Source organism: Gadus macrocephalus, chromosome 16 (genome assembly GCF_031168955.1).
Source record: "Gadus macrocephalus chromosome 16, ASM3116895v1".
Classification (NCBI taxonomy): Eukaryota; Metazoa; Chordata; class Actinopteri; order Gadiformes; family Gadidae; genus Gadus; species Gadus macrocephalus.
The window spans coordinates 6,167,928-6,183,877 of NC_082397.1; the positions used below are offsets into that span (position 1 = coordinate 6,167,928).

At 46.3% G+C, this 15,950-nt stretch overlaps 1 protein-coding gene across 1 annotated transcript in view; it reads left to right on the top strand.

The window, feature by feature from the left end:
* col4a4 (collagen, type IV, alpha 4) overlaps positions 1 to 13,110 on the top strand; it is a 30,304-nt gene extending 17,194 nt beyond the window's left edge. The window contains exons 27-42 of the mRNA XM_060075911.1: positions 287 to 394; positions 2,760 to 2,941; positions 3,203 to 3,266; positions 3,551 to 3,625; positions 3,794 to 3,901; positions 4,596 to 4,703; positions 4,991 to 5,062; positions 5,266 to 5,394; positions 6,917 to 7,024; positions 7,268 to 7,423; positions 8,841 to 8,948; positions 9,518 to 9,655; positions 10,455 to 10,571; positions 11,001 to 11,189; positions 11,892 to 12,175; positions 12,837 to 13,110. Of these exons, the coding sequence (XP_059931894.1) occupies positions 287 to 394; positions 2,760 to 2,941; positions 3,203 to 3,266; positions 3,551 to 3,625; positions 3,794 to 3,901; positions 4,596 to 4,703; positions 4,991 to 5,062; positions 5,266 to 5,394; positions 6,917 to 7,024; positions 7,268 to 7,423; positions 8,841 to 8,948; positions 9,518 to 9,655; positions 10,455 to 10,571; positions 11,001 to 11,189; positions 11,892 to 12,175; positions 12,837 to 13,100 (2,210 nt within the window). The 3' untranslated portion in view covers positions 13,101 to 13,110. The remainder of the gene's footprint in view (positions 1 to 286; positions 395 to 2,759; positions 2,942 to 3,202; positions 3,267 to 3,550; positions 3,626 to 3,793; positions 3,902 to 4,595; positions 4,704 to 4,990; positions 5,063 to 5,265; positions 5,395 to 6,916; positions 7,025 to 7,267; positions 7,424 to 8,840; positions 8,949 to 9,517; positions 9,656 to 10,454; positions 10,572 to 11,000; positions 11,190 to 11,891; positions 12,176 to 12,836) is intronic.
* The last annotated feature ends 2,840 nt before the right edge of the window (positions 13,111 to 15,950 follow it).

The window sequence follows — 15,950 nt, forward strand, 5'->3', positions numbered from 1 at the left end:
TGGATTAGCCATTACAAGCCAACTCAGAGTCGACCCTCTAGTGACATCACAAGTGGAAGTGTCCACCCAGATGTAGGATGGATAGACCAGCCTACCAGCTGGTATAGTCCACCGGATAGGCTGGTCATTTGAGCTCTGACTAATCATCTACAAATATATATATTCATGTTCTGTCAATAATAAGTTCATCCTTAACTAAAGGCTTATACCCTGATGAGTGTTAAGACTGACGGTTATTATAAAGTGATACCTATTATTCATTTATTACTTATTGTGTTATCTGCAGGAGGTCGTGGGGCCCCGGGGCCAGAGGGAGCAGTGGTCGCTGTCCCGATTAGAGGGGAGTACGGCCCTACAGGGGCCCCTGGGCTGGCTGGCTTCACAGGACAACGAGGTGAGCAATGTTATCGTACCCTTTGATATGTCACCGTACAGCGTAGCTTTTTTTTTACAGTACTCATAGCTAATTTAGCGTTATAAGGGCTATGTAAGTGTACTTAGAGCTATGTTAGGGTACTTATAGCTATGTTAGGGTACTTATAGCTATGTTAGGGTACACCATGCCGCGTTTCCACTGCAGGGTGCGGAACGGATCGGATCGCAAAGGTGCGGTAGGGAGGGGGCGGTATAGCCCAGCTCAGTTCCGAGGTCGCGTTTCCACTGCCGACAGTACCCTTTGTTGTAGGCCGGATGTCGATCGCCGCGGCAGCTACGTAAACATCGTAAACAACGTCTTCCTCCCGAAGAATGCAGACGAATGTCTCCACCTCCTTGTTCGCAAGCGTTTTACGCGACATGTTAATTGTAAAGAATAATACCTCGAGGCTACTGTTTGTTTGTTTTTATCCCCGCGTCACCCGGAAGTGATGATTCTGTCGACCAATCAACGGAGGGGGTGTGTAGCTAGAATTTCCCGGGACCCTTTCAGGCGTCTCGTCTCGTTTTCGGTACCCCAACGGAGGAGTCCCGAGAACGAGGCCGGAACGGGTACGGCAAAGTCCGGGTCACGCCCACTTTTGGCGGTGGAAGCGCGACCGAATCCGCACCTTTGTGATCCGATCCGTTCCGCACCCTGCAGTGGAAACGCGCCATTAAAGCTATGTTAGGGTACTTAGAGCTATGTTAGGGTACTTAAAGCTATGTTAGGGTACTTAAAGCTATGTTAGGGTACTAAGAGCTATGTTAGGGTACTTATAGCTATGTTAGGGTACTTGGAGCTATGTTAGGGTACTTAGAGCTATGTTAGGGTACTTGGAGCTATGTTAGGGTACTAAGAGCTATGTTAGGGTACTTAGAGCTATGTTAGGGTACTTAGAGCTATGTTAGGGTACTTAAAGCTATGTTAGGGTACTTAGAGCTATGTTAGGGTACTAAGAGCTATGTTAGGGTACTTAAAGCTATGTTAGGGTACTTAGAGCTATGTTAGGGTACTTATAGCTATGTTATGCCGCTTTTCCACTGCATGGTACCAGCTCGACACGACTCGACACGACTCGACTCAGCTCGCATTTTTTGCGTTTCCACCGCGGTACCATGGTATCTGGTACCTGAAGTGGCTGCTTTTTCTAGTACCTACTCGCTCTAGGTTCCAAGCGAGCTGAGCCGATGCTAAAAGGTGACGTCGGCAGACGGCCGGCGACTGATTGGCCAGAGAGTGTGACGAAGTCACGAGAGCGACATGGCAACCATGCTGGTAACATCCATAGCAGCGCCGCAGCCAACATGTTCCACTTCTCCAACATGCCAGCTAATAATAGTAATGCGATCGATGTCCTCCATTGTTGTTATGTGGGTTCTGTCCATGTGTGGGTTGCGTATGTGTTGTTTGCGTCGCGTACACAAATACGTCACGGCCCTTTCGCGCAGCCGACCCCGCCCACGTCCAGGAGGTACTATTTGCGGTGGAAAAGCACCCGTGCTGCTACCGTGTCGAGTCGTGTCGTGTCGAGTCGTGTCGAGTCGAGCTACATGTGCGGTGGAAAAGCGGCCTTAGGGTACTTGGAGCTATGTTAGGGTACTTAGAGCTATGTTAGGGTACTTGGAGCTATGTTAGGGTACTAAGAGCTATGTTAGGGTACTTAGAGCTATGTTAGGGTACTTGGAGCTATGTTAGGGTACTAAGAGCTATGTTAGGGTACTAATGCCGCTTTTCCACTGCATGGTACCAGCTCGACACGACTCGACACGACTCGACTCAGCTCGCATTTTTTGCGTTTCCACCGCGGTACCATGGTATCTGGTACCTGAAGTGGCTGCTTTTTCTAGTACCTACTCGCTCTAGGTTCCAAGCGAGCTGAGCCGATGCTAAAAGGTGACGTCGGCAGACGGCCGGCGACTGATTGGCCAGAGAGTGTGACGAAGTCACGAGAGCGACATGGCAACCATGCTGGTAACATCCATAGCAGCGCCGCAGCCAACATGTTCCACTTCTCCAACTTCTTCAACATGCCAGCTAATAATAGTAATGCGATCGATGTCCTCCATTGTTGTTATGTGGGTTCTGTCCATGTGTGGGTTGCGTATGTGTTGTTTGCGTCGCGTACACAAATACGTCACGGCCCTTTCGCGCAGCCGACCCCGCCCACGTCCAGGAGGTACTATTTGCGGTGGAAAAGCACCCGTGCTGCTACCGTGTCGAGTCGTGTCGTGTCGAGTCGTGTCGAGTCGAGCTACATGTGCGGTGGAAAAGCGGCATAAGAGCTATGTTATGGTTCTTGATGTGTCCAGCTGAGTGTACTCTGTTAACTAAACCTCTACAGGGATCAAGGGCCTCCAGGGAAACAGGGGCCTACCAGGGTATCCAGGCTTTGATGGGCCCCCAGGAGTAGAGAAAGGCATCAGAGGGCCTCCAGGGGCCCCTGGGAGACACGGGCCAACAGGAACCCCTGGCTCTCCAGGGCGCATGGGCTTCATTGGTTTCCCTGGAGAAGCTGGTGATCTGGTAAACTGTTCCTTTACATCTCTGGTAGAAAATACATGACAGTCTCGACCGTGAACCCCCTAGTGGCTGTTAGAGGAACTAGATGACAGTCTCGACCGTGAACCCCCTAGTGGCTGTTAGAGGATCTAGATGACAGTCTCGACCGTGAACCCCCTAGTGGCTGTTAGAGGAACTAGATGACAGTCTCGACCGTGAACCCCCTAGTGGCTGTTAGAGGAACTACATATTAGATTATCATTATCCTTACTGTTTATGTTGCAGGGAGAGCCTGGGTGTACGGGGCCTAGTGGGGTCCCCGGCTTCCCTGGCCACCCCGGTGCTAAAGGTGAGGACCTGCGACACTTAACATTAGCATAACATAACAGTCTCACGAGCACCTGTGATAGCTGTGAATGGGTGAATTATAACATCCCATCGTCCCATTGCTCCCATTGCTGTGTGTGTGTGTGTGTGTGTGTGTGTGTGTGTGTGTGTGTGTGTGTGTGTGTGTGTGTGTGTGTGTTTGCGTGTGCGTGTGCGTGTGTGTGTGTGAGTGTGAGTGTGTGTGTGTGTGTGTGTGTGTGTGTGTGTGTGTGTGTGTGTGTGTGTGTGTGTGTGTGTGTGTGTAAGGTGAGACAGGAGAGTCCGTCAGCACCCCCGGACCCCCTGGTGACCAGGGGCCGATGGGAGCCATGGGCCAATCAGGTGAGACCTCACCCTTCATACTAGAGTAAACCCTTCACAGTAGAATAAGCCCCTCACAGTAGAATAAGCCCTTAATACTAGAATAAGCCCTGACCTGTCCCCCACTAGTGACAGGTGGGACTACAGGTGTTGATACAGGTCTACATCTGTCTGTTTGGACCCCCTCAGGCCACCCTGGAGGACAGGGAGACCCTGGAGAGACAGGTGAACCAGGGCCCCCAGGAGGCCCGGGCTCTACCGGAGGACCGGGACACCAGGGGCCGGTCGGTCCAGAGGGTAAACCACATCTAGTAGACACAGCTCTCTGTCCCTCTGTCTATCTACCTGTCTATCTTTCTATGCCTTTCTTTCTACCTGTCGACCTACCTGTCGACCTGTCTGTGTACATATCTACCTGTCTGTCTAACTGTCTACTTACCGATCTACCTGTCTGTCTACCTCTCTCTCTACCTGTCTATCCGTCCCTCTGTCTATCTGTCTGTCTACCTGTCCTCCTGTCCTCCTGTCTGTCTGTCTGTCTGTCTGTCTGTCTGTCTGTCTGTCTGTCTGTCTACCTGTCCTCCTGTCTGTCTGTCTGTCTGTCTACCTGTCCTCCTGTCTGTCTGTCTACCTGTCCTTCTGTCTACTTGTCTGTCTACCTGTCCTCCTGTCTGTCTACCTGTCCTCCTGTCTGTCTGTCTGTCTGTCTACCTGTCTGTCTACCTGTCTGTCTACCTGTCCTCCTGTCTGTCTGTCTGTCTGTCTGTCTGTCTGTCTGTCTGTCTGTCTGTCTACCTACCTGTCTGTCTACCTACCTGTCTGTCTGTCTACCTGTCTGTCTACCTGTCCTCCTGTCTGTCTGTCTGTCTACCTGTCTGTCTACCTGTCCTCCTGTCTGTCTGTCTGTCTGTCTGTCTGTCTGTCTGTCTGTCTGTCTGTCTGTCTGTCTACCTGTCCTCCTGTCTGTCTGTCTGTCTGTCTGTCTGTCCAGGTGTACCTGGTCCCCAGGGTCCCAGTGGGGGTCCTGGGTGTGAAGGGTTTCCTGGGGAGGACGGTCGCACGGGAGAGAAAGGAGACGACGGAGAGACAGGACTCTTAGGTACACACACACGTATGGAAGGCCACAAGGGTCACACACACACGCATTGAAGGCCAGAAGGGTCACACACACATGTATGGAAGGCCACGAGGGTCACACACACACACATGTGTGGAAGGCCAGACGGTTCACACACACACATGTGGAAGGCCAGAAGGATCACAACCACGCCTGATTGTAGACGTGTATGGGTTCAAATTGAAGTAAAATACGGCGGTTAGGCTTTCATGGCGCAGCGTTTTACACCCTGCTCATGATGTCATCTTCGACGACCTGCTTTCCTTCAGGTCCTCCTGGTCCGCTCGGTCTTCACGGTTTGGACGGACTGAAGGGAGTGAAGGGAGACCCTGGAGCTAGAGGTATACACACACACACACGCGCACACACACACACACACACACACACACACACACACACACACACACGCACACACACGCACACACGCGCGCACACACGCGCGCGCACACACACACACACACACGCACACACACGCTGTACTACCTGTACTTGACACTACACACTAGACACACACTCTGTCTGCCTGTCTGTCCGTCTCCTCCAGGTCCAGCCTTGCCTGGGGTCCCGGGTTCTCCAGGCCTTCCAGGTGATAAGGGACCCAGAGGCAGTCCGGGCGCCTGGGGGCCCTCTCAGCCTGGACGCCCCGGGCCCCGGGGCCAGACTGGCCTCACAGGTAAAGGTTGGATAGAACCACAAAGAAGCACACAGCATAGAACCTTTTAGAACCACACAGCATAGAACCTATAGACCCACAGCACAGAACCTAGACCCAGCATAGACCCAGAGAGAACCTATAGAACACACATCATAGAACCTATAGACCCAGAGAGAACCTATAGAACACACATCATAGAACCTATAGACCCAGAGAGAACCTATAGAACACACATCATAGAACCTATAGACCCAGAGAGAACCTATAGAACACACATCATAGAACCTATAGACCCAGAGAGAACCTATAGAACACACATCATAGAACCTATAGACCCAGAGAAAACCTATAGAACACACATCATAGAACCTATAGACCCAGAGAGAACCTATAGAACACACATCATAGAATCTATAGACCAAAAAATAATCTATAGAACACACATCATAGAACCTATAGACCAACAAAGAACCTATATAACACACATCATAGAACCTATAGACCCACAAAGAACCTATAGAACACACATCTTAGAACCTATAGACCCACAAAGAACCTATAGAACACACATCATAGAACCTATAGACCCAGAGAGAACCTATAGAACACACATCATAGAACCTATAGACCCAGAGAGAACCTATAGAACGCACATCATAGAACCTATAGACCCAGAGAGAACCTATAGAACACACATCATAGAACCTATAGACCCAGAGAGAACCTATAGAACACACATCATAGAACCTATAGACCCAGAGAGAACCTATAGAACACACATCATAGAACCTATAGACCCGCAAATAAGCTATAGAACGCACATCATAGAACCTATAGAGCCATGAAGAACCTATAGAACACACATCATAGAAGCTATAGACCCACAAAGAACCTATAGAACACACATCATATAACCTATAGACCCACAAATAACCTATAGAACACACATCATAGAACCTATAGAGCCACAAAGAACCTATAGAACACACATCTTAGAACCTATAGACCCACAAAGAACCTATAGAACACACATCATAGAACCTATAGACCCAGAGAGAACCTATAGAACACACATCATAGAACCTATAGACCCAGAGAGAACCTATAGAAAACACATCATAGAACCTATAGACCCTAAAATAACCTATAGAACACACATCATAGAACCTATAGACCCACAAAGATCCTATAGAACACACATCATAGAACCTATAGACCCAGAGAGAACCTATAGAACACACATCATAGAACCTATAGACCCGCAAATAAGCTATAGAACGCACATCATAGAACCTATAGAGCCATGAAGAACCTATAGAACACACATCATAGAAGCTATAGACCCACAAAGAACCTATAGAACACACATCATATAACCTATAGACCCACAAATAACCTATAGAACACACATCATAGAACCTATAGAGCCACAAAGAACCTATAGAACACACATCATATAACCTATAGACCAACAAAGAACCTATAGAACACACATCGTGTGTGTGTGTGTGTGTGTGTGTGTGTGTGTGTGTGTGTGTAGGACCCCCAGGTCTGTGTGGAGCTGCAGGTGTACCAGGAGCAGCCTGTGACAAGCCGATTGCTGGTTGCTATGGAGATACAGGATACCCAGGACCTGACGGAGACCAAGGTCAGACACTGTATGTTCGTGTGTGGGTGTGTTTGTGTGCGCGCGTGCTTGTGTGTGTTGGCTCCTGCAGTGACTCATGTAGCCAGAAGCCCTTCCTTAGACCCTGACCTCTTTGTGTGTGTGTGTGTGTGTGTGTGTGTGTGTGTGTGTGTGTGTGTGTGTGTGTGTGTGTGTGTGTGTGTGTGTGTGTGGTGTGTGTGTGTGTGTGTGTGTGTGTGTGTGTGTGTGTGTGTGTGTGAGCAGGTCTACCTGGGGAAGTAGGTCTGCCTGGCTCCATCCTGATGGTTGCCGGTGACGACGGGGAGGCGGGGGAGGCTGGCCCCCCAGGGCTGAAGGGAGAGACAGGGATGGCAGGCGCTGACGGACCTGCGGGGGCTGTAGGCCTACCAGGGGTCAAAGGTAAGCTACCTAATATACAACCTAGCATATATATATATATATATATATATATATATATATATATATATATATATATATATTAGTGGTGGGCCGTTATCGCGCAATAAAATAATTATCGCCGTTAATCTATTTTCAAACACTTCCTTGTTCGGACCCATCACGTGACTGAACTAACCAATCAGAAGCTAGAATTCAGACTGAGGTAAACGTGAGGGAATCAGAGAGGCAGATTCAACAGAATATCCTCACTGTGTTAAATATGTAAATATGTAATAATTGTGTAACATAAATATGTAAATGATTAACTGACTAAAAATTGTAAGTACATTTCTAGCAAATTAACTCCAATATAAATTATATTAATTTATCCTACAACTTTCAAATATTTAACTTCTAAACCTTACATTATTATGGATTATTACACGGCTCTTCTCAATGCTGTAGACTGCTCCATTCACTTGCATGAGCCTTCCCAACGTTCAGCCGTCAATTATTTTTGTTTATGCTCCGTTCACTTGCATGGGCACTTGACAACTTCCGGCGGTGAATTATATTTGATAATTCACCATTGCCCAGTATCATTCATTGACCGCTGTCAAGGTAAACTAACAGATTTTTTGCCGTTGGCCATTTTAATCTAGATTAATCTTGATTAATTTTGGAATTAATCTAGATTAATCGATTCTAGATTAAAGAAATTAATCTATGCCCACCACTATTATATATATATATTAGTGCTGTCAGTTGAACACGTTATTAACGGCGGTAACGCAAACCAATTTTAACGGCGTTAATTTTTTTATTGCGCCATAATCGACATTTTTTACTTAAAAAAATAAATTAAAAAAATTTGTTCATCGTTTAATTGCACTATAGGCTTTTTTTTTGTATCGTCCTGTTTTGGTCAGTATTATGCCAATGTTGTTATCAATAAAAAAAAATACATTTGCACAAGGCAAGCCGATGCACTTCTCCATGTTGATAAGAGCATTAAAATGAGAAAAATTAATGAGACAAAGAAATCAAGGGGTATTTAGCATAGAAAAAAAACCTGACATTAATGTGATTAATCGCGATTAAATATTTTAATGTTTTGGTCAGTATTATGCCAATGTTGTTATCAATAAAAAAACATTTGCACAAGGCAAGCCGATGCACTTCTCCATGTTGATAAGAGCATTAAAATGAGAACAATTAATGAGACAAAGAAATCAAGGGGTATTTAGCATAGAAAAAAAAACTGACATTAATGTGATTAATCGCGATTAAATACTTTAATCGCTTGACAGCACTAATATATATATATATATATATAGAGAGTATTCTTTATTGTTATCCTTATTATTCATGTTGTTTTTCTGAATAAATGTATTATAATTGTTATTTCATTGTTTTGATGGTTGGTTCTGTGTTTCAGGGGGGCCTGGGGCCCCCGGTGGCATGGGGCTCCCCGGACACCAGGGCTCTCGAGGGAACTGTGGGCCCCCAGGGTCCGCGGGAGACGCTGGGCCCCCGGGCTCCACAGGTCGGTCACCACACAGTGCTAGCCTTTCACAGGGGCTGCTCATCGTTTTAGTTCTAGTACTAGTAGTAGTGGAGTAGTAGTGTTTACCGGTTGTGGTTTATAATTTGTGTCGTTTTATAATTAGTTTGTGTGGTTTATAATGTCAGTATTCACCAGATGTGGTTTATAGGGTCCAGTACTAGTACAAGCACTAACCAGATGTGGTTTATAATGTCTAGTACAAGTGTTACTATTTGTTTTATCCAGATGTGGTTTATAAAGTCTAGAATTACTATTACTATTCGTATTAACCAGGTGTAGTTCACATAGTCTAGTACTAGTATTACTATTTGTTTTATCCAGATGTGGTTTATAATGTCTAGTACTAGTATTACTGTTCGTATTAACCAGGTGTAGTTCATACGGTCTAGTACTAGTATTAGTATATCCAGGTGTAGTTGACATGGTCTAGTACTAGTATTAGTATCATCCAGGTGTAGTTCACGTGGTCTAGTACTAGTATTACTGTTCGTGTTAGTATAGTAGTACTAGTATTAGTATAAAGCGGACGTGCTTTCCTTGTGTTCCAGGTCCCAAAGGGGAGCGAGGCAGAGTGATCCCTCCTCCCCAAGTCTTCCCATCCAGGGGTCCCGCAGGTCACCCGGGGGTCCCGGGCCAGACAGGTTCCCCTGGCCCCCCCGGAACCACAGGCCTCAAGGGGCCCCGAGGTCAGAGCGTATCTGCGTGTGTGTGTGTGTGTGTGTGTGTGTGTGTGTGTGTGTGTGTGTGTGTGTGTGTGTGTGTGTGTGTGTGTGTGTGTGTGTGTGTGTGTGTGTGTGTGTGTGTGCGCAAGAGATATCCTTACAGTCTGAATTAACAGTCCAGATTAAAATGACACAAACCATCTAGAAAAATACTCTAGATTGGAAATACATTTACAGTCTAGATTAACAGTCGAGATTAAAATGACCTCAACAGACTAGGATAATGGTCTAGATTAAATATGTAGATTGTCTATACATCTAGATTAAATATATACTCTATCATTGGTTCTCAAACTGTGGAACGTGTACCATTGGCCGGACACTTGCGCTATTTAGTCGTACTCTGAGGAATCTCCAAAAAAAATTATATCGAAAGCAATATAATTATTTCAAAACATTATACTATCAAAATATATCAAAAGTGCGGACAGGAGAAGAATATTTCGAGCAGAACTGTAAAAAACTGAAGGGGACGACAGTGAACGAGCACGTGTATATGGTGATGTTCGTAATGAATCCATGAAGCCATCGCACCTCATCTCACAAACGAACACGCAGCGCTGAAAGACAAACCAGTGGATTGAAAGTGGAAGAAAATGTTAAGGATTGAAGCAGTCCAAGTCCACAACAGTCAGGAACAAGACAACTGCGCACCTCATCACAATGTTTTGAGAACCACTGGTCTAGACAAACGACTACATTCAAGATACAGTGTAGAAGAATGTCGATTAAAACACGCTGACAGCTGTGTTTGCTGTTCCAGGACCGAAAGGGAATCCAGGAGCCGACGGGGGCGCAGGAAGAGCCGGGGCCCGGGGCCGGGATGGGCCCCTGGGGGAGGGAGGAGCCCAGGGGGAGAGAGGAGTGGCGGGAGCTCAGGGTGAGGAGACCTGGGCTCTGTTTAATGATGGTTTATTGATCGTTATTGACAAACAGTGACTTATCCTACATAAGCCCTCTCATTGACTTACACAAATGATATGAATAATCAACTCACATACGTTATAATATTCTACAAATTTGTATTTTATTTCAAATAAAGATTAATATTCTACGGATTTGTATTTAATGTGAACTTTGTATTCTTTCTGTTTTGGATGTTATGGAAACGTAATGCATTCACTTGAGAAAATAAGGATTTTTATATTTTTCTAATTTGTATTTCATATTCTTCTAATTTCCATATTACATTTTCATTTTTTTATTATCTTCAATGTATATTTATATTCTTTATGTTATTTTTTTGGATTTTATGCTCAAACATTTAAAGAACTAACAGTTATTCTTATGCATTATGAAACTCTTCCAGGTCAAACTGGTCCAGCAGGTAACCCTGGTAACCCTGGACCTATCACAGCCTTCAGAGCTGGCTTCCTGTTGGTGATGCACAGCCAATCAGAAGCCATCCCCTCGTGTCCTGACGACATGGCAGCTCTGTGGGTGGGGTTCAGTCTGCTGTACTTGGAGGGCCAGGAGAAAGCTCACGCTCAGGACCTGGGTACTACATACACACTCATAAAGATATATACACACTCAGGACCGGGTACTACATACACACTCAAAAAGATATATACACACTCAGGACCTGGGTACTACATACACACTCGTAAAGATATATACACACTCAGGACCTGGTTACTACACACACACTCATAAAGATATATACACACTGAGGACCTGGGTACTACATACACACTCGTAAAGATATATACACACTCAGGACCTGGGTACTACACACACACTCATAAAGATATATACACACTGAGGACCTGGGTACTACATACACACTCAGAAAGATATATACACACTCAGGACCTGGGTACTACATACACACTCAGAAAGATATATACACACTCAGGACCTGGTTACTACACACACACTCATAAAGATATATACACACTGAGGACCTGGGTACTACATACACACTCGTAAAGATATATACACACTCAGGACCTGGGTACTACATACACACTCGTAAAGATATATACACACTCAGGACCTGGGTACTACATACACACTCAGAAAGATATATACACACTCAGGACCTGGGTACTACATTCACACGCATGTCGATATACACATACACAGTCATAAACGTATATACATACACCCATATATACACACACGTCCATATACATACGTATATACCCATACACATTGAATGTATTTGTACATATATGATGTATATGTGTGTGTTTAGGTCAGGCGGGCTCGTGTGTGCGTCTCTTCTCCACCATGCCCTTCTCCTACTGCAACATGGGCTCCTGTCACTACGCCAGCCGCAACGACAAGTCCTACTGGCTGTCCACCACCGCCGCCGTGCCCAGCATGCCCTTTGAGGGCAGTGACATCAGAGCGCACATCAGCCGCTGCGTGGTGTGTGAGGCGGCGTCGCCCGCGGTTACCGTGCACAGCCAAGACCCCGCCACCCCAAAGTGCCCTCCGCACTGGAGGAACCTCTGGGTGGGGTACTCCTTCCTCATGGTCAGTACTTCCACTATACTACTACTATACTACCACTTTACTCCTTCCTCATGGTCAGTGCTTCCACTATACTACTACTATACTACCACTTGACTCCTTCCTCATGGTCAGTGCTTCCACTATACTACTACTATACTACCACTTTACTCCTTCCTCATATATTCATACATGAATGTATGAAACCTCCTGCAGATTCCTAGGACCAAACTCCGAACCATGGGAGACAGAGCTTTCTGTCACGCCGCTCCCTGTCTTTGGAATGCTCTCCCTGACCACCTGAGAGCACCACTGACCCTGGACACTTTTAAAAAAGGCCTAAAAACCTACCTTTTTAAAAAAGCCTTTCATTAGTTGTTTCCTTTGGAGAGACGTTCTATCTCTAAATTTTAACTTTTACTTTTCTTTTTTTTTTTCTTATGTAGCACTTTGAGATTGTTTGCTCAATATAAAGTGCATTACAAATAAAATTCATTATTATTATTATTATTATTAATATATATAAATCTTACACATTCATATAAACATAATGAATATATAACATTAATATTTAACATGAATAAGTATGAATGTATATGATTCCTAAACATGAACAGGGTTATATCCATATGAATGCATCATCTATATGAGTCACTCTGACTCTATCTCTCTGATTGTGTCCCAGCACACGGGGGCGGGGGACGAGGGCGGCGGCCAGTCGCTGACCTCCTCAGGAAGCTGCCTCCAGGACTTCCGGGCCCAGCCCTACGTGGAGTGCCAGGGCCCCCGAGGGACCTGCCACTACTTCACTAACATCTACAGCTTCTGGCTGACCAGCACGGCCCCGCGGGCCTCCTCCCCGCCCGCGCAGACGGAGCCGACGGCGCTGCTGCAGCCCTGGCAGCAGAGAGCCACCGCAGGCCGCTGCAGCGTCTGCATGAAAGACTGACCCCCGGGTCCTCCTCTGACCTCCACCTCTGACCTCCACCTCTGACCTCCACCTCTGATCTCCTCCTCTGACCTCCACCTCTGACCCCCGGGTCCTCCTCTGACCTCCACCTCTGACCTCCACCTCTGATCTCCTCCTCTGACCTGCACCTCCCCCTCTGACCTCCACCTCTGACCCCCGGGTCCTCCTCTGACCTCCACCTCTGACCTCCACCTCTGACCTCCACCTCTGACCTCCACCTCTGATCTCCTCCTCTGACCTCCACCTCTGACCCCCAGGTCCTCCTCTGACCTCCTCCTCTGACCTCCACCTCCCCCTCTGACCTCCACCTCTGATCTCCTCCTCTGACCTCCACCTCTGACCCCCAGGTCCTCCTCTGACCTCCACCTCTGACCTCCACCTCTGACCTCCTCCTCTGACCTCCACCTCTGACCTCCACCTCTGACCTCCTCCTCTGACCTCCACCTCCCCCTCTGACCTCCACCTCTGACCTCCACCTCTGATCTCCTCCTCTGACCTCCACCTCTGACCCCCAGGTCCTCCTCTGACCTCCACCTCTGACCTCCACCTCTGACCTCCTCCTCTGACCTCCACCTCTGACCTCCTCCTCTGACCTCCACCTCCCCCTCTGACCTCCACCTCTGACCTCCTCCTCTGACCTCCACCTCTGACCTCCTCCTCTGACCTCCACCTCCCCCTCTGACCTCCACCTCTGACCTCCTCCTCCTCCTCTGACCTCCACCTCTGACCTCCACCTCTGACCTCCTCCTCTGACCTCCACCTCTGACCTCCACCTCCCCCTCTGACCTCCACCTCTGACCTCCACCTCTGACCTCCACCTCCCCCTCTGACCTCCACCTCTGACCTCCTCCTCTGACCTCCACCTGCTCCTCTGACCTCCGCCTCTGACCTCCACCTTCTCCTCCTGACCTCCACCTCCTCCTCTGACCTCCACCTCCTCCTCTGACCTCCACCTTCTCCTCCATTGTGTGTTCTCCGTTGTCAAAGTCACGTGACTTATGTGTCTCCTTTCTAGATCTGCATAGAAAGGTTATTCATGTTAATCCCGTTGATTATAACGGTCTATGGCTAATGGAGTCTATACATGTCTTGTGAAACATGCTAGGTCTCATAAACATGTCCTAAACATGTCTAATATATCATGCTATGTCTATGGAGACTATAAATGTCCAATATAACATGCTATGTCTAATATGGCATGCTATGTCTAATGGTGTCTTAACATGTATTTTATAACATGCTATGTTTTGGTGTCTATACATGTCTAATATAACATGCATATGTGAAATATGTTTCTTATTGGAAACATGTTGTCTAATGTAAACACTATGATAGACCTGATGGACAAATTTGTTTTTTATAGATGCGCGTTTCGTCATTTCTTCCTGATGTATTAAAACATGGAAAACTTGAAAGGACAACTACGGTAATAAGGCCGACCATGAAGCACCTTGTAGAGGTTCTGGGGGTTCTTTAGGATCATATAGCAGACCTCCTGTGTTTAGGACCCATTAGCAGAGGTTCTGGGGGTTCCTTTAGGACCCTTTAGCAGAGGTTCTGGGGGTTCCTTTAGGACCCTATAGCAGAGGTTCTGGAGGTTCCTTTAGGACCCTTTAGCAGAGGTTCTGGGGGTTCCTTTAGGACCCTATAGCAGAGGTTCTGGAGGTTCCTTTAGGACCCTTTAGCAGAGGTTCTGGGGGTTCCTTTAGGACCCTATAGCAGAGGTTCTGGGGGTTCCTTTAGGACCCTTTAGCAGAGGTTCTGGGGGTTCCTTTAGGACCCTATAGCAGAGGTTCTGGAGGTTCCTTTAGGACCCTTTAGCAGAGGTTCTGGGGGTTCCTTTAGGACCCTATAGCAGAGGTTCTGGGGGTTCCTTTAGGACCCTTTAGCAGAGGTTCTGGGGGTTCAGGTGTTTGGACCCTATAGCAGAGGTTCTGGGGGTTCAGGCCTTTAGGACCCTATAGCAGAGGTTCTGGGGGTTCAGGCCTTTAGGACCCTATAGCAGAGGTTCTGGGGGTTCAGGCCTTTAGGACCCTATAGCAGAGGTTCTGGGGGTTCCTTTAGGACCCTATAGCAGAGGTTCTGGGGGTTCAGGCCTTTAGGACCCTATAGCAGAGGTTCTGGGGGTTCAGGCCTTTAGGACCCCCCTCACTCCTTTGTGATGCTGAAAAGGAGCCACAAATATAAATAATGTATTTATTTTCTTTCTATGTTTTGTTACATTAATTTGGATCGTATCGAATTGGTCGTGCATCAATAGAATTATTTTTGTTACTCCAATCTTGTTTGCGAGTATTGAGTGTCACCCGTAGGTCACTTGTAAGACTAATTAGTCACTTTGGATAAAAGTTTCTGCTAAATGATTACATTTAAATGTAGCTGGGTGTTTGACGTGACGCCAGCGTTCACCTGCATAAAAATAATGATGCCATTTGTTAAAGAAATATTTTTACATTTTTAAGAAGATTTAGTTTTTTGTGAACATACATTTATTCATAATATTTAATATTAATTTGTCTTAAAATTTCAATTAATCTATTATTTTGTCCTATTTTTAAACATAAAATGTAAAAAAAAAAACATGTGGTTTTATCCTTAATAAAATTAAGAAAATAAAATCGTGTTCAAAGTATATTATCAGAGAGACCACAGATGTCTTCTTGTCTATTCTAGGTATATTCTTTGTTTATTTTATTTTTGTAACTCAGAGTTTTAAAATATCTGTGTAGTTCGTAGTCTGAATAATTCTAAAATGAATTGCATTTCATGGTGTGGGCTCTCCCCCATGATTAAGAAATATAACAAACATTAATGGATTTCCACAAGGAA